The sequence below is a fragment of the Branchiostoma lanceolatum genome, chromosome 9, assembly GCF_035083965.1.
Source record: "Branchiostoma lanceolatum isolate klBraLanc5 chromosome 9, klBraLanc5.hap2, whole genome shotgun sequence".
NCBI classification, from domain to species: Eukaryota; Metazoa; Chordata; class Leptocardii; order Amphioxiformes; family Branchiostomatidae; genus Branchiostoma; species Branchiostoma lanceolatum.
Window position 1 is genome coordinate 17,955,028 of NC_089730.1, and position 18,112 is coordinate 17,973,139.

Genomic DNA, 18,112 nt, shown 5'->3' on the forward strand with positions numbered 1-18,112 from the left:
TACTTGACAATATTAATGATTGTCTTTTTTTCACCCTAACTAAAACGAACATTAAAAATTAACTTCGAATTCACCTTCAGCATCTTTTTGAAAGATTGGATAATCTGTGTGACTTTGTGTTGCAGTGTCTCAAAGTCTAATAGATATGAGAGTCAAATATAGTGAAACGACTTCTGCCATAAAGCTAAACGACCGGTTTATTTTTCAAACCGATCTCCTTTGACTAAAAAATAAGAATATGATACCTTACTAATAAGCTTATCATGCTATATTTGAAGTAATATATATATATAATGGATTTGAATGTTTCTTAGATCGGCGAGACGTGGGGAGTTGGCTGCGACGTTGTGTGTGAATGCGCCAGCACCGACAATATACAATGCAGGGAGGTACAGTGTGCCGACAACGCCTGGTGTGGAGTCCAGTACGGCAGACAGGGATGCCACTGTAACGAAGGGTACAGCGGCGACGGAATAACCTGCGAATGTAAGTAGAAGCGGTTACCAGGGTAGCAAAAAGTAGCAAGCATGTTCGGGATGTTTAACTTGTATGAATCACAATAAAAACATAATTCAGATTTTGTTACAACCATAACAGCTCTCTTTAACCTTAAGACAAGAATACGCACATGAGAAATGATTAGAGATCATTATTTATGTAGTCTTGATTGTATTATTCTATACACCATTGGCCTAAAAACCCAAAAGGATAAAAAAAGAAATGAAAAGAATACATTAGAGGGTAGTCTAAAATTTGATAAAAGGAAAGGATCCACACTAGACAAGGTTTTTTGAGGCTGTAGGGGTGGTGTGTTCTCAGCCTATTGTGTTTTGTTCACAATATTGTATACGGATTCCGTGCGTTTCTTCAACTATACATGTATTATTCTCTGTACCTCCCAACCTAAACAACCGTTTACACATGACATGAAGAGCCGTAGTAAGGGAAGTCAAAATGTCTTTCCTAAGGACACTGTTAGTCTAGTCAGGAACGCCAGTGATCGAGCCCGTGATATCCAGGAACGCCAGGGATCGAACCCGTGACATCTTCATCTCGTGTCCCCAGCCTAGCTTATTTACTTGAGGTAGCAGAACACAGTTTTCGGCCTATGGGGGTTTCTATACTTAAGAACCACAAAGTGACCCACATCGACGTGGATAAAATCATAGTAGGGTACCCTACAAAATCACGACAAACGATTATGTTGAATTCGAGGGTAAGATCTGCAAAATAACTGAAAACGAAAAACAATATGTTTTTTTAACAATTTGACGGCCACTTGGGTTCATGGGGGTCACACGGAACTGCAGCCGACTCACCTCGGCAGGCAGCTGCAAGGGTCACGCGCATTTATACGCCGAATGGGAAAACTTCACAATCTCATTCCTACGATCTAAAAGCTTACCTATTATACTGCCATACAGTAAAGTTCGTGTCTCTCTGGCTTTCACGTTAACGTTTTTACACACGGTTCAAGATTTAGGGCGCACTATTTTCTTACCGTTACGTCACTGAGTCCGGGGGTCGCGTGAAATCCTGTGTGCTCAACCCTTGACCATATTGACGCCAATTATGATAAATTGATCATTAATAACTTTTTTTTGGTTATCTTCAGCGACGGCAATCTGCAGAGCAGCTGGCGATCCTCATCAGAGGACGTTCGACGGCCGCGTTCACTGGTTCCAGGGCCCGTGTATGTACACATTGACCAAAGACCTGGGACAGGCGTCCGAGTTCAAGGTAGAGGTTCAGAACGAGCCTCTACCTTGGCTGACCAGCGCTTCCGTCGTGCGACAAGTGTACGTGGAAGCTTACTTTTACCGCATCGGAATCGACCAACGCAAGATCGTCACGGTGAGTGTATCGCCATTCGCAATCTAAGTAAAAATTACATTTTCTAGATATGTTACATTTTCTAGTGTCTAACTTTTGTTTTTGGTGTGTCCGTTGTAATTTGGATATAGTAGAGTGGCATCATGTGAAGGCAAAAAAATGTTCAGACGGAAAGTGGAGGTGAATATGCGTGGCATCTTTTATTTTTCTTGTACTCTTGCACTGTACCTTTCCGAATAAACTGAATCGTTGCCCTACCAACAACAGGTGAACGATGAAATCTACTCGTTGGGCATCCGACTGGCCGGTGGGAAGATACAAGTGCGCATGAGCGGCCGGTTTGTCCTGGTCGAGTTGGACATTGGCGTGAAGGTTTACTACGATGGGTATCACTATGCCAAGGTAAGATGGTCCATTTCGGGGATTTCAAAAGATCTTGTTTCAAGTAACTTAGCGGGAACTTATCGCATGTCATGTCACGTTTTGGGGAAGGTAGTTGGATTTGCAAAGAACAAACCCGATAACTAAATCTTGAAGAATATCTTAAAATTTCAAACGAACAGCAGCGAGGTACCGTCACCTTCGAATCAGTTATCACAGACTACGTATTGCGCCAGGAAGGTACATCCGTACACGTCGGGAGAAATATTTCAGGTAGGAGACTGTCCCCAATTCATTAAAGATTGTAGTTTATATTGTTGAGATTTTCGCTTTAATCATCGGAAGAGTTCCATCAGTCTGAATCCTTGTTTGATACTGAAAACTCCCAATCTTGATACTTTCTGTATGCCTGTACTTAGTCCAATGTGACATGAATGTAGAAAATATCAACTCCCGTTCCTGCAGGTTATACTTCCAGCTGGCTTTAAGAACCAGGTTGGCGGTCTCTGCGGTAACTATAACGGCGACCCGAGTGACGACTACATGACGCCAGCCGGGATCGTCTCCTCCGACTTAAACTCCTTCGGGCAGAGCTGGATTACGGATATAGCAACGTATGTGTGTGTTAACAGATTCATACGCGCATCTACAGCGATATACATTGTTGAAAAAGGATAAAGAGGGCCCCTGGACATAAACAGAACACGCCTGGACATGTATCATAATTAAGCACAAGCTAGACTAGAACTGTCAACTTTAGTATTACACAATGCATCTTGCTCCCACAACGCATCTCGCATTGGAAGCGCAGCAAGTGGGCTTATTCTTAGTAGACAGGGGGCATATTTGAAACTACTGAATATGGTACGTTTATTGAATAAACACGTCAGATTCAATCATTGATATGTAACTCAAGAGAGAGAGTTAAGGGAAAGAGAGGAGGCAAGAGCAAAAAATTGATACCACGTTTCCGAAAACGAATTCTACTCATTGACAATGACATGAAAAGGGCAACGAAAAGCCAGAACCTCAAATCTTTGATGTCTTTCGATGTTTCTTCTTGGTTTCACACAAAGACCTACAACACGTTGATTCCCTTTTAATTCTATGATCATTTTACCGTTTATCTCTTGCAGGTGTCCAGGTGGTGTCATAAGCCCGATCCCTGACCCTCCCAGCTGTGACTACCAGGTGCAGATGGCAGCGGAAGCACCCGACAGGTGCGCGCTGCTCACAGATGTCGACGGACCGTTTGCCAGCTGCCACGACGCCGTGGATCCCCAGTCTTACTACGAGGACTGCATCTTCGACATGTGCGCACGAGACGGTGACACCCTCGGCCTTTGCCAGACGCTGGAGGTCTACGCTGACGCCTGCTCTGATAAGATGGTACCGCCGTTTTCCTGGAGGACCAACAATCGATGTCGTAAGTAGTTCTATCACCTTTCTGCCCGGGCTCTGGCTCCTTCGTCGTTCCATAGGTGTAAGATAGAAAGTAGGAGAAATTCTTAGCCTGGCACAGTCATCGTCCTCTGATGAGACGCTTGTCGTACACCATTTCGAATTGTCATTTCGGTAATAGCCCCACCGAAAATCTCACAGTTTTCAGATTTGACTGAAGTTTTCAACGTTAAAGCTCTTCAATATGAAATTGTTCTACTTTTGTCTTGCATACCTGAATTCCCGACCCAAATTTTGCATTGTCATTCGTTAGTGCCTTTGCATTTGTCATTGTTGGTTTAGTTTTCATTTACCGTATGAGATGTTTGTATTAGTGGCTTCCTTGAGTTCCTTTGTCATCGTGCTTTGTGCCTTTTCATATGGAGGATGCTGTTTTGAAATTATGAAATTGTTAGAGTGATATAGTAAATTCAGAAATGTTCGCGGTGGTTCTATGTTCGCGGTTCGACGACCTTTTCACCGCGAACTTAAAACCACCGCGACTATAGCGATACCGCAAACTTAAAAACACCGCGAACACTCCATTTTTGCCCGAGCGCGAAATGAAAACCACGTTAACTTAAATGCATTTACAGTATTCGAGTTAACTTCTATTTTTCTCTCCTATTTTGTGCCAGCCGGAGAATGCCCGAAAGACAGCACGTTCTACTCATGCACAAGCCCCTGCCCCGCGACCTGCACGAACCCCGACGCTCCAAAAGACTGCCCCCATTCATGTGTGGAAGGCTGTGTCTGTAACCCCGGCTTCATCATGAGCGGACAAAGTTGCGTTCCAGAAGACCAGTGTGGATGCGTTAACAAGGACGATCGTTATTTTATGGTTGGTGAAATAATCACTTTCTTGAGTGTTGTGGTTGAAGTTTCTCAGCATAAATGGTGACATAGCGCCAGAACACATTCGTCTTGAGATCGTCGCACGATCAAAAACTGAGGGAATACTTCCAAGGGATAGTCGTGCATGTGTCATACAATATTCACAAGTCTTGTTACTAAAAGACTGTTTCAGTTCCTTTTCGGCAGTTAGTTCTGTCAGAGCCAGCTAGAATACTCTACGATATCAAAATCGTACGGCAACCTATGACAAATGTGACTACACCGATGCTTGGGGACACATGTCTTAGTGTATTTGGTATTTCTTCAATCTCACACTTAAATTGGATTCTGCAACATATTTTGCGATCCGGAAATTCTTTGGTCACTTAACGTCTATTGCTCGTGACAACGGGATGTTAAATCTAATTGCTATGTTCACGCGTAGCTCGGAGAACGCTGGGGAGCGGACCGTTACGACTGTGTCTGTCATGAGGGGAACAACATCACGTGCGTACCCCTGGAGTGCGACCCTGAAGATGGCTACGACTGGATGATCCAGGACGGCGTCTACGGATGTATCTGCGCTGAGGACCGCTGTGCCGGTGAGATCGAAATACCTCTTACTTTGCGAAAACCTAGGCCTGCTTCAAATGTCAAATGTACTATTAATTCTTTTCATAAGGACCATGTTCTTTCACTGGGCGAGAGTGGTTGGTTTTAGTTTTTGGGTGGTTTATTGGTAAGTCAGTATGTTTTGTTGGTTGGTTTGCTGGTGTAGTGTTTGTTTATTGAATGGTTTGGTTTTTCATTTAAATATGATCATCAAGTGGCCAGTGTTGATTAGATCCTAGGACAGGTCCGAACCCAGCGTTAGACCCATGTAGCACGTGTTAGATAAAGAAAGTCTAATGGCGACCAATCTTGTTTCTCCAAATACGACAGAAACACGCTGCTACTGGGGGGAAGTGAGGCTGTATGTTTACAATGTCAGTATGTTTGTATGTAGCAGAACCTCTACATTTTCCGTTCTAGCATTTTCTCATGACTTGTTGCCATGAATTCTCTCCCATGATGCCGTCTCTAGAATGCGAGGAGGACTGTTCTGAGCACGCAACGTGCCGTCTGATAGACCTCCAGCCTACATGTGTCTGCGACGCCGGGTATGACGGAGACGGCTTAACTTGCGAAAGTAAGAAAGAGGCTATAGTTAATTTTCTACCACAGATTATTTTGCTCGTTTGTGTGTCTGTCTGTCTGTCTGCCTGCCTGCCTGCCTGTCTGTCTGTCTGTCTGTCTGTCTGTCTGTCTGTCTGCCTGCCTGTCTGTCTGTTTATGTGTTTGTCTTATTGTCTGTCTGTCTGTCTGTCTGTCTGTCTGTCTGTCTGTCTGTTTGTTTGTTTGTTTATGTGTTTGCTTACTTCGATCTGTGCGCAAGGTTGCTCCAACTGGCCCTGGTCCAAGCTGACATGACACGACGCCGATGATTGTGCATCTGGAGACTTGCAAAGTAGCAAGTCTTGTTGGGCCCGGTTCTAAAGTCTTTAAGTGTATCTAGTGTTAACTGTCACTAATCACCTTGATTTCATTTGCAACCATTTTTGCTCGCTACGTTTTTCGTAGTTCTTGGTAAAATGACAATGAGGAGACTAGTATTCGTCGTGGCTGGATCGCTTGGCTTCTGCCGTGGACACAGCATCCTCTATCAATTTTTTACTCGCTACGTTTGTTATTACTTATCTTGCAATGAATGATCTCATCACCAGTCAACTTCAATTATGACTTACAGGTACAGGGGAATATGAAAATTTCTCATGCACCGTTTCGTTGTGTTTTCTCTTCAGATATTGACGACTGCGACCCGAACCCGTGCCAGAACGGAGGAACCTGTACCGACGGGGTGGACTCGTTCACTTGCGAATGCAACGTTGGCTTCGAGGGGTTTACGTGTAGAATATGTACGTGTAATCTGCTTGCTCCGATTGTTGTCCATTGTAATATACATCTATGTTGTTGGATAGCATATCAACCCTCAGACTTAAAACAAATAGTAAGGAATCAACGGTGGCACGATGGCTTTGTGGTTATGAATTGTTGACTCTGAACCTTGAGATACTGAGAATTCCTGATAAGTCCCGACTTTGTGCCTTTGGGGCATGCAGGCACCTTACACTGATTTCCTCACTCGACTTATTGGTAAGTAGGTAAGTATCTAGCTAGCTTTTGCTAGGGACGTTCCGCGGATAAGACGATCCCGTCTTTAAGAAAATTCCACCTAAACACTTAAAGAACCCACTACACTTAAGAGAGGGGGTTACCCCCAGGGATGGATGAAAAGATTATAATATCCGTATATGGAGCTTGCACTATTTAGTTCAAACTTGACGTATTATGCCACGATGTGGTTTACTGGGTATGCTACACAAGCAAAACACAACAAGAACAAATTTATATGTATTTTCTACCTTTCTCTCTTTGCAGACGTTGGAAAGTGCGATCCTAACCCGTGTCAAAACGGAGGAAACTGTACAGAAGGCCTGGATTCGTTCGAATGTGCCTGCGAAGTAGGATTCCTCGGTTTGTTCTGTGAAACAAGTACGTCACCTTTTCTCCATCTTACGTCAGTCAATTGTTGCAAATAAACTATTATTAAAGGTCAACCAATACTACTAATTCAAGCAAGTGATACAGTGATAATAACAGATGGCATGAAATCTGAAATGTGGTGGAAATAACCCGCCCTTTTGATCGTCTAGGGCCTGGTTATATTTGCCATGCGATTGCCGTAGGTAGTGATACATCTGTCGTTAGAATAGATCTAGAACTGTTTCATTTCAAAAGTGGCTGCCTTACATTATTGCCACCAGTTGGTTTTGTTCAAAACTTTACAACATCGATATCGTACGACGGCCAACGCCTGGGCTTGCCACGTCAAAAGGCAGAGGAACTATTTGTTAACGATTTTCATATTTTGAAATCCAGATATCGATGACTGTGATCCCAAACCATGTCTAAATGGAGGTAACTGCACGGATGGGGTTAATGATTACACCTGTGAATGTGAAGCTGGATATGTCGGTGACCTGTGTGAAACAGGTAAGCTACATTTAAATCAATTCATTTCTTTTTTATTAGCCAGACTGAATCGAGTTTCTAGCAGCCCTTCCATGGTCTGGTCAGGTTCCTAGAAGCCTGATGGCCAACATATATCTATCCATCTTTGTATTTATTTATTTATTTACTTATGTGTTCAATTGTCTTCATCATCCAGATGTTGACGAGTGCGCGTCCAACCCATGTCTCAACGACGGTGAATGCATTGACGGTGTGAACTCATTTCAATGCGAATGTGTTGCCGGATTTGAGGGAGTTCTCTGTGAAACAAGTATGTGCATTTTTTTCTTCAATCTCTTATAACCTCCTTCTTTTTACAAAGATAAGCAAAACGCACACCTTAATTTTTTTACATTTATTTTCTGATTCATATTTTTATCTAGATTTTGACGACTGTGCACCGCATCCCTGCCTGAATGACGCTGTATGTGTCGACGAAGTGGACTCTTACCGATGTATCTGTCTGGATGGATTCAACGGGGACTGGTGTGAAGAAAGTAAGATGCTTTGATATCCCTATATATACTGACCCCTGGCTGATCCGTCGTACGGTCGTCGTAAGATGGCAAATTAAACTCGGTGGGGGGGGGGGGGTGTTCTTGAGATAGACGTACAGTTGTCGCACAAAATCATCTGTCATTTTAAAGAAAAGGCTTTTGGTTCTGTCGGACCCTGCTTAAATCGCTCTACTAAAATCAATTGGTCGTAGCGTGGGGTCGTGTGGCGTAACGGCAGGGTTTTCGGCCCAGAACCCAAGGGTCCCGGGTTCGAATCCCCTGACGCCACCGGTCTTGTGTCCTTGGGAAAAAGACACTTTACACGATTTTCTCCACTCCAGCCAAGTGTAAAAAACGGCTACATTATGTGTGTGGGTCACGACATCAGCAACAGCTACCTGTGTTCCACGTGTATTGCACTGTTGCAATACCAATGAAATAAAAAATCCAAATAGGCTGAAGCCGAACGGCCCACTTTCATTGTAATCCATCATTTCATTATTACAGCGAACAGTAGACCATTGTCATCTATCATCTGTATGACGTGGTTGTGACACTGAAACTAACTCATGTAACATCGCGCTCAAACAATATGTATCGTGTAATATGATTACAGGAATCCGGAGCTGGAAGTATATCTTTGATGGGGTTTTCTTGAAATTCTTCGTCTAACAGAAGACGCAAACGTGAAATTGACTTACTAATGTTAATGTAATACCACAATTGTTGTACGGCGAAAGCAGAGGATGCTGCACTTAAGTGTCATAAGAACTTAAATAATTATATGATGTATATCTATTACATCTGCTTTATCCATGAATCCAGATATCGACGACTGTTTCTCCGATCCTTGTCAAAATGGCGGCACGTGCGTTGATGGCATACTTTCGTTCTCCTGCGACTGCGCACCAGGGTATACTGGGGACGTGTGTGACATAGGTAGGTGATCTGCTTTCTTAAAGAAAACATTGAGAAAGTTAAAGATCGTATTGAATTATTGTCAATATCCATAGAGACTGACCGCCATGTTGGTTCCCTTTATGAGCATTTCAATCGATTTTAAGCTTCTCTACATCCTTTCATTCATTTTCATCAATCATACATACTTAAAATAGTTTTCGTAGTGTCAAAATATCTCTCAGTGTCGGAAAATGCCTGAGGTTCTATTTACTATTAATATAATGGAAATGACCACCTCAATGTTGGTATCCATATGCCGTCATTTGAAGAAGACACCCTTTGTGTGCGACGAGCTGATTTGAAAAACGTAAACGCATGTAATCTAGGAGAACATCTGTGGTATTTTGTTTTGAAATACCATGAAATGCATTCAGTCAGTCAGTCAGTCAGTCAGTCAGTCAGTCAGTCAGTCAGTCAGTCAGTCAGTCAGTCAGTCAGTCAGTCAGTCAGTCATAAATGCATGAATGTTTCTTGATCTGATCTAATGCAGAGATCGACGAATGTGAGTCCAGCCCGTGTCAGAACGGCGGACAGTGCACCGATGCTGTGGCTATGTTCATGTGTGATTGTGCCACAGGGTATGAAGGCGTTGCTTGTGAAACGAGTAAGTTCCTTACGTTTTTAACTCATGTCTATTTCATGTAAGAATGTCGGGAGATCCATTTTGACCACCCCCAATTCGACCTCCAATTCCTGTCAGTCTGAGGTGACATGATTTTCCTGTTACTCTGCTGTATTCGTATAACTACAGACATACAACTCAAGCAAACAGACACGTCGAAAACATACATAACGTCCGTGCAAGGGAAGTGAATAGTACAACGTGAATTCCTACGACGTTGCCTTAGCCCCCTTCACACTATTTTGTGTGTTTTGTTGTCTTGTGTTTTGTTGTCTTGTTGGTCACACTTGTACGTTTTGAATGATATTCCCATTGTAAAGTCAATGGTAACACGAATCCAGTTTAGGGCGCAGCGACGCCGCCAGCGTGCCGCGGGTCCAGTGAGAGGGGGGCCCTTCTAATGATTTGGGGCTACTGATAAACGATGACTGTTTGAATTATGGTCTTAATTCTCAGATATAGACGACTGCGCCTCTACGCCGTGCCACAACGGAGCTAACTGCACGGACGGGCTGGATGAGTACTCCTGTACCTGCGCGTCCGGATTCGTCGGTACCCACTGTGAAACAAGTAGGGGACATTTCTAACAATTCATCTTTTCTCAAACAATACAAGCAGCTGACGTCATAACAAGCCCAGGTTGTAAGCGGGTTTCATGGTTTCAATGGCGCACGCGCAGTGTGACGCATTGTGGGTATCATGTAAAAGTTTAGGGCGTCTACAAACAAAAAAAATGTATAAAAACAGTATATTTACCTTGGACCTTAAATCTCAAACCACAAACATGCTTATTGTAGCTGAATCGTACCATCATCAATCTAAATGAAAAAGAATACGTTGATCAAGGTTAGACAAGGAAAGAATAGACATGAAAATGTTGAATTTTCTCCATTTTCCTCTAGATGTGGATGACTGTGAGCCTGACCCTTGTCAGAATGGAGGCGCATGTATCGACGGTGTGGATTCGCACACTTGTGAATGTGCAGCAGGATACGCCGGTGAAAACTGTGAAACAAGTACGTTACGTTTTGGCAACGCCTGCACTGCGGAGACGGTTGTGCAGCGTTAGATTCGATTGTTGCTATTTTTCACAATAACATACACATGGTGTATCAAAAGCAGGAAGTCTGAAATAATACATACATAACCTACACGGACATTAATCGTGATTAGAAACATATTGCATTGAATGTGAAACTTCTTCTTTGTATCTGAACCAGACATCGACGAATGCGACCCCAGCCCGTGTCAGAACGGAGCTACATGCATTGATGAAGTGGACTCGTACACTTGTGAGTGTGCGTCAGGGTTCGAAGGCGTCAACTGTGAATCAAGTACGTGGCTGTTACCTTATTTGTCTCGTATTTTTTGTTTTATGTTGTTACGGTGTTCTTACGGTGCTTTGTTTATGTTTGTTTGAAACACAGAAATACACAATCGGTATGACAAAATATATAAACTGACAAGTCAAGTAGTAGGACAAGAAAAAATACTGAATGTTTTAAAACAATAGAATACTAAATGATAAAACACCTTAAGCATAGGCTTATGATATAACATTTGCTCCAGTGACTTTGTATCTAAATTTTCCAGTGTACATGTGTTTGTTTCTTTCTTTCCTTCTTATTCAGATATTGACGACTGTGCTCTTGGGCCTTGCCTCAACGGAGGGGATTGTGCTGATGGTGTAGATTCGTACAGCTGTGACTGCGTACCTGGATTTGTAGGGGACAACTGTGAAACAAGTAGGCAACTTTTGTACCATCTGTTCGGTTTTATTGTCCGAGACTACAGAAACTGCACGTCAGAAAATTGAAAAAAATAAGATTAACAAAGAAAAAGGAAAGCTATCTGCCAATACTGCATCAGCATGTTAGCATGTTTTATATCAGTAAAGAAAAAGAAAGCATTCATTTGGCCTTTATTCAATTTGACATGTGTCTTTTTTCAGACATTGATGACTGTGAACCTGACCCATGTCAGAATGGGGGTACCTGCACTGACGGCGTGAATTCGCACTCTTGTGAGTGTGCAGCAGGATTCGGAGGCGCTAACTGTGAAACAAGTACGTGGTATTTTGCAATTTCTCTCATTAGTATCCAGAATATACATATCAAATAACGTCTACAGAAAAATGATTTCAAAGGTCTACCAAAATTTCGATGATCATTCAGGTGCCTACCAGGGATGGCAACCAGGGAAACACCAGAATAGAAAACATCACATCTACCGAGGCACTACGCTTCCTTCGGCAGCATACGGATCTGAGTGTGTGACTGAATTAAAAACAAATTGTATTTTATATGTTGATATATCTTTGTATTCGATCCAGACATTGACGAATGTGAGCCTGACCCTTGTCAGAACGGAGCTACATGTACCGATGGTACCGGTACGTACACGTGTGAGTGCGCACCAGGGTTTGAAGGCGTCAACTGTGAAACAAGTACGTGCCGTGATTTCCTTTTTAAATCTTACAACGCACGAATGATATATGAAAATCAATAGCAACAAGTTACTCCTATATGCTAGTAAGACCATGGAAATGCCTTAGAAAATTATAATTCAATTTATATTTCAATGATTTATGTATACCTTTTATCGAATAGCGTTTGCCTGAAATCATTTTTATTCAACTTCGGTATTTTGATGCGGAGTTGTGGTCTGTTTCTTTGCTACCCAGATATAGATGATTGTATCCTTGGACCTTGCCTCAACGGAGGTGACTGTATCGACGGTGTGGATTCTTACACATGCCAGTGTTCAGTTGGATTTATGGGGGAAAACTGTGAAACAAGTAGGTGACTTTTTGTACCGACAAATTTACCTTCCAAGAGCATACAAAGCCTACGTCAAAGAAAACATAGTGCCATGGTCTCATTGTACTTCATATATCAACGCAGGACGAGTAACGAAAGAAAGATAACTTAAAGTCAGTTTTTCACAATATGAATCTACACAGGTCAGTGTTGTTAAGTTTGTGTATATATTTCACTGACCTCTCCAACCCAATATTATTATGTCAGTTCAGTTAAGTGATAGTCTGCTTTCCATTGTATGGTGACCGTTAAGTGACAGATTATAGACAGAGTTGGATTTGCATGACCTGAGGCTCTTCGACATCTCTAGCGATTTGATGGACTCATTAGGTGGGCTCATTTGAACTATGAGTGATATCCATGGTCACCTAGAAGAAAAGGGACATCGTGACATGGCATAAAGTGTGATGTTCTATACGCCTGTATCAAATGTCAAAACTTAAATAGGGCTTTTAAATAGATCACAAATAGGAACTTGCATCAAAAAATATATAACAACAAATATTTAGTGATTTCGCTGATTCTTGGCATTCCTATATTTTAGATCGATGATGATATTTAAGATTAGTTAGTTCTGAATATTTATCGCTATTTTCATCGCTAGCAGTCTTATATTGTAAAATAACTGTAACATCAATTCAGACTTCGGTCTGTGACTGTAGCGATATCAAGTTGTGTTCTCGATATAAAAGCATTACTGCTTCTAAACAAATAAATGTGTCAAAGGTATACACACATTGTTCTACAATGTTTTTCCTCCAGATATTGATGACTGTGAACCTGACCCGTGTCAGAATGGGGGTACCTGCACTGACGATGTGAATTCGCACACCTGTGAGTGTGCAGCAGGATTCGGGGGCCTTAACTGTGAAACAGGTATGTGGCATTTTTTTTCTAATTTCAAAATCTATCAAATATTGATCCTGCTTGAGATAGCCTGGGTGTATGGGTTTCAGCCTGGGCCAGATGCGACTGGAGAACAATCTTCCTAGGCGCTATGCCCACGGGAGCATGTTTATCTGATTATGTGAATGATTGATTTTAAAAAAAGAGATCTTATGTGGGTTTTTTTTTTCTCTTCATATCTGATCCAGACATCGACGACTGCGAACCTGAGCCATGCCTTAACGGAGCTACGTGTACTGATCAAGTGGACTCGTACAGTTGTGAGTGTGCGTCAGGGTTCGAAGGCGTCAACTGTGAATCAAGTACGTTGCTTTTCTGAAATTGTCTTCAATTTCGCATCTTACAACACAAAAATGATATGAATAAACAACAGAAATGCTAGCAGGACCTTAAAAGACACATAAGAATCACAATTCATAGGTTTTTTTGTTGTACTGATATTCTATGGAATATCATTAGTACAAATAAAATAGTTTGTGTTCAGCTTTTGCATTTTACTGTGAGTTGTTCTGTTACCCAGACATAGATGATTGTATCCTTGGACCCTGCGTCAACGGAGGTTTCTGCATTGACGGTGTGGATTCGTACACTTGTCAGTGTTCTATCGGGTTCGAGGGCGAACACTGTGAAACAAGTAGGTGACATAGTTAACGTATCAGTTAACATTGTCGCAATGTCTTGCCAATATTATTGGTTTAGATTTTAAGGAACATTCAAGGATTTTAATGCTATAATTTTGTAAGTTCGTCATTTTGATTGAGGTGTATTGCCACTCAGATCTATCATCTTGTATTTCATAACGATGAACAATACAAAGGGAAAGACTCAACTAAAGAGCTGAAAAATACGTATAACAAACAATCGTTAGCAAAATTCATTTGAGCAAAGAAATTTTGGGTCACTCAGCAGTCCTAATGACTGGAATCCCTAAGCGAGAACGACGGTGGACAAACAAACAAAATGCATGTCAAATGAATTCAAAATACTCACTACTATGTTTTACATCCAGATATTGACGACTGCGCCCCCAATCCATGTCAGAACGGAGGGATCTGTACGGACCGTGTCAACTCGTACACTTGTGCCTGTGAAGAAGGATTCTTTGGTTTCAACTGTGATGCATGTACGTCACCTCAACATTCATTTTCTTTTTCAGTAATTACTAATTGATAAGAAAGGACTTGCTGTTATGTTTAGTCCATCATGCTTAACAAAATGTTTCAGAGTAGTGACTATAACGTATGTTACCATTGCCTAATGCTTTCTAGTGCATTTATTTAGTTTACCTGGTGTAAGGAACTTACTCAATTTCTAACAGTCTGTTTATACGCACTTTTATTCCAATAGATGCAGCCAAAACTGTAAATCATTTAGAAGAAAAGACCAAAGTGTATTGTTGTTACATACACTACCGGTATGCCTGCCTATAATGTATAATAAATGCATCGAAGAAAATACGCTGCCATTTTGTGACCATAATATTGATTAATGGAGGCATTATCTTGAAAAATCAAGTAGGTTTCCCTGAGAAGGCATTGGATTATTTTTCGAAGCTGAAATTGCTAATTTGCACATTTTTTACTGAGAACGAGCCAACACAAAAGAAATGATCTAACAGCATATTGATAAAAGTTTCTAAGAGATAAACTTTGTATTGACATTTTGATTATCTGTTTGTTTCTCCAACAGCTTTCGATTTCTGCGACCCCAATCCTTGTCAGAACGGAGCCATATGTTCACCCGATCCTGAGCACTTTTACAAATGTACCTGTGAATCGGGGTTCACTGGGCAATGGTGTGAATCAGGTTGGTGATTTTTATGATTTGGGTTTGACTTCAGAATTTGAACTGTGTTCAATTTAAAGATAGTCAAAACAATGAGCGTAACATATCATTGATCAAACAGTGATCTGGTTCTATTTAGTTTGCTTTTATAAAGGTAGCGTTATTTTCCAAAATTCATGAAGTGAAATTTAAAGAAAATGCAGTTGGTGTAGCTTACAGCTAATGTAGATTCGCACAAAGATCCTAGACAAATCCAGTATCAAACCTTCAGATTTCCAAACAACTGTTATCGCTCTGCGCAAGCGATAAAAGTTTTTTTAGAAAGTCAACAGCATCTTTTTTTTTAATCAAACGACTTTATTCTGAAGGCATCTACGCCGAAGCGCCTGTGCTAAAAGTTATTACTAAGTGACAATTTTAATCGCTATAGAAATTGAAGAGAGTGAAGATGAGGATAAAAGTGACGTCACCGACTCTGTAAGTGAGGTAGGAAGTGACAATGCCAGCGAAGATGACAGTGACACCGCTGGCTCCGAAGATGACGACTCTAGTGATGCAGCAGACTCCACCAGCGAAGATGGCAGTGACACCACTGCCGGCTCCGAAGATGCCGACACTAGTGCTGGAACAGACTCGACCAGCGATAATGACAGTGACACCGCCGGCTCCGAAGATGACGACTCTAGTGATGCAGCAGACTCGACCAGCGATGATGACAGTGACACCACTGCCGGCTCCGAAGATGCCGACACTAGTGCTGGAACAGACTCGACCAGCGAAGATGACAGTGACACCGCTGGCTCCGAAGACGACGACACTAGTGCTGGAACAGACTCGACCAGCGATGATGACAGTGACACCACTGCCGGCTCCGAAGATGCCGACACTAGTGCTGGAACAGACTCGACCAGCGATAATGATAGTGACACCACTGGCTCCGAAGACGACGACACTAGTGCTGGAACAGACTCGACCAGAGATGATGACAGTGACACCGCTGGCTCCGTAGATGCCGACACTAGTGCTGGAACAGACTCGACCAGAGATGATGACAGTGACACCACTGCCGGTGCCGAAGATGACGACACTAGTGATGCAGCAGACTCGACCAGCGATGATGGCAGTGACACCGGCGGCGCCGAAGATCACAATACTAGTGACAATACTGACTCCGCCAGCGACAACGACAGTGATGGATCCGACGATGGCTCCGCCAACGAGGAAGAGAGTGGCGTCAGCAGTTTTGAAGGTGACGACAATGATCCAGCAGACTCCTTGCCTATTTTAGAAAGAAAAAGCTAGAATAGATTTTCTTTAATTACATTGGCCTAAGAGTCGAACAGCCAAGTCACCCAGCAACTCTTTGGCACAAAACTTTATGTATGGCTTTTTTTGGCAGCCACTTAAAAGTAACCGCAAGGAATATGGCCTGCGCACTGGGAATGATAAAGAAATGTGACATTTAGCTGGACTCATCACTGCTTAAGCTTCTAACAGAATCCGACTCACTGTCGCACATTGATTACTAGTATATACTGCTCACCAGTTTGATACGCCGCTTGGTAATATTGAGCTACTGCAAGTCATGCAAAACAAAGCAGCACGCCTGGCTTCCGTGGCTTCAAGATCCCATGACAACATTTTCACGCGTCTCTATAATGGCGGGCTGTTAAAGAAAGGATGTAAGTAAACACTGTCGCTCAGTTCCATAGGATCATTACCACAAAACAACAAGATACAAAACACGCCCCGCCAGCAGGAGCGCATACAGAACGACGAAACCAAAAACAAACGCACTGAAAAAGAATTTCATGTACAGATCTGTATCTATGTTGAACAGTTTGCCAAACCGGATAAAACGACAACACAGCAAGAAAAGACAGGAGATCATAAGGCACATGTTTATAAGCTAGTCAACTTTGATATGATATGTAAATAGCTGTTACAACTTTATGTAGTTTGCCAGTTGTATGTTGTTTTCGTACTACGGGTAGATAAGCTATGTACTTATTTTATATGACTATCAGAGCTAATGGAGGGGATAATGTAACCAAGTGTCCAAACTACTTTATTTTCAACTTTAACATTTTCATTCCGGATCGCTTGTTTATTTCTTTGTTGCGCAGGTATTGACTACTGTGCCCTTGAACCTTGCCTCAACGGAGGTGTCTGTATCGAAGGTGTGGATTCGTACACGTGTCAGTGTTCAGTAGGATTTGAAGGAGAACATTGCGAAACAAGTAGGTGCCTTTTTTATGTCAACTTAATTCCATCAACCACTTTGAAGTCTTACGTCAGAACATTGGCATTTATGGAACTGGCATTCTATATACCAACGATTAACACGGCACTAGTAACAGAAGGTTTCTTGATCCTGTGAAGAAAAATTCATTTGCACTATTAAAAGGCAGTTCCTGTCAAAAAGAATTGACATGACGTTCCTTTAAAATTGTTCAAAAATTATATTTCTTTCACATTCTTGAGCAAGAATAGTTAAAGGGCATAAGACACCAAAATACAACATTTTCTTATTATTGAAGGAATATAAACGTTTAAAACAAATACACACCCTTCTGATGTTATCTAACACTGAACCATCAGAAACCATACATCCATGGATCCAGCTCTTTATTCTTATCTGATCTTCTCACCAGGTAATACAATTAATCAGTGACTAATACCTGCTCATGACGTAACTAACACAGAACAAGGCAGCCGGCTCGGAACCTTACACAACGGCTTGCCCAAAACATTATTTAATGAGCAAACAGTGCTTAATTTTCGTTATAATATTTAATTTAAGGACATAACAATATCTATTTCGTTTTCTTGTAAAAATAACGTTCTTTCCGAGCCGTTGTGCAAAGTTCCAAATCGGCTGCCATGTTCTTGTGACGTCATGAGCAGGTAAGTCACTGATCAAT

General features: G+C 41.9%; 1 protein-coding gene across 1 annotated transcript; it reads left to right on the forward strand.

The window, feature by feature from the left end:
• The first annotated feature begins 6,641 nt into the window (after nt 1–6,641).
• On the forward strand, nt 6,642–16,490 carry LOC136442640 (fibropellin-1-like). The gene is made up of 20 exons (XM_066439584.1): nt 6,642–6,681; nt 6,967–7,080; nt 7,468–7,581; nt 7,757–7,870; nt 7,983–8,096; nt 8,922–9,035; nt 9,547–9,660; nt 10,135–10,248; nt 10,581–10,694; nt 10,899–11,012; nt 11,310–11,423; nt 11,630–11,743; nt 12,011–12,124; nt 12,362–12,475; nt 13,260–13,373; nt 13,592–13,705; nt 13,924–14,037; nt 14,413–14,526; nt 15,093–15,209; nt 15,619–16,490. The coding sequence occupies exons 1-20, from the start codon at nt 6,642–6,644 to the stop codon at nt 16,488–16,490; spliced, it is 2,967 nt and encodes a 988-aa protein (XP_066295681.1).
• The last annotated feature ends 1,622 nt before the right edge of the window (nt 16,491–18,112 follow it).

Excerpts from the sequence above, each read along its gene's own strand:
- LOC136442640 (XM_066439584.1), top strand. The coding sequence starts at position 6,642 with ATGCAGGCACCTTACACTGATTTCCTCACTCGACTTATTG. Across the intron at positions 9,661-10,134 it reads AGGCGTTGCTTGTGAAACGA|ATATAGACGACTGCGCCTCT; the intron begins GTAAGTTCCTTA and ends CTTAATTCTCAG. Across the intron at positions 13,374-13,591 it reads GGGCCTTAACTGTGAAACAG|ACATCGACGACTGCGAACCT; the intron begins GTATGTGGCATT and ends TATCTGATCCAG.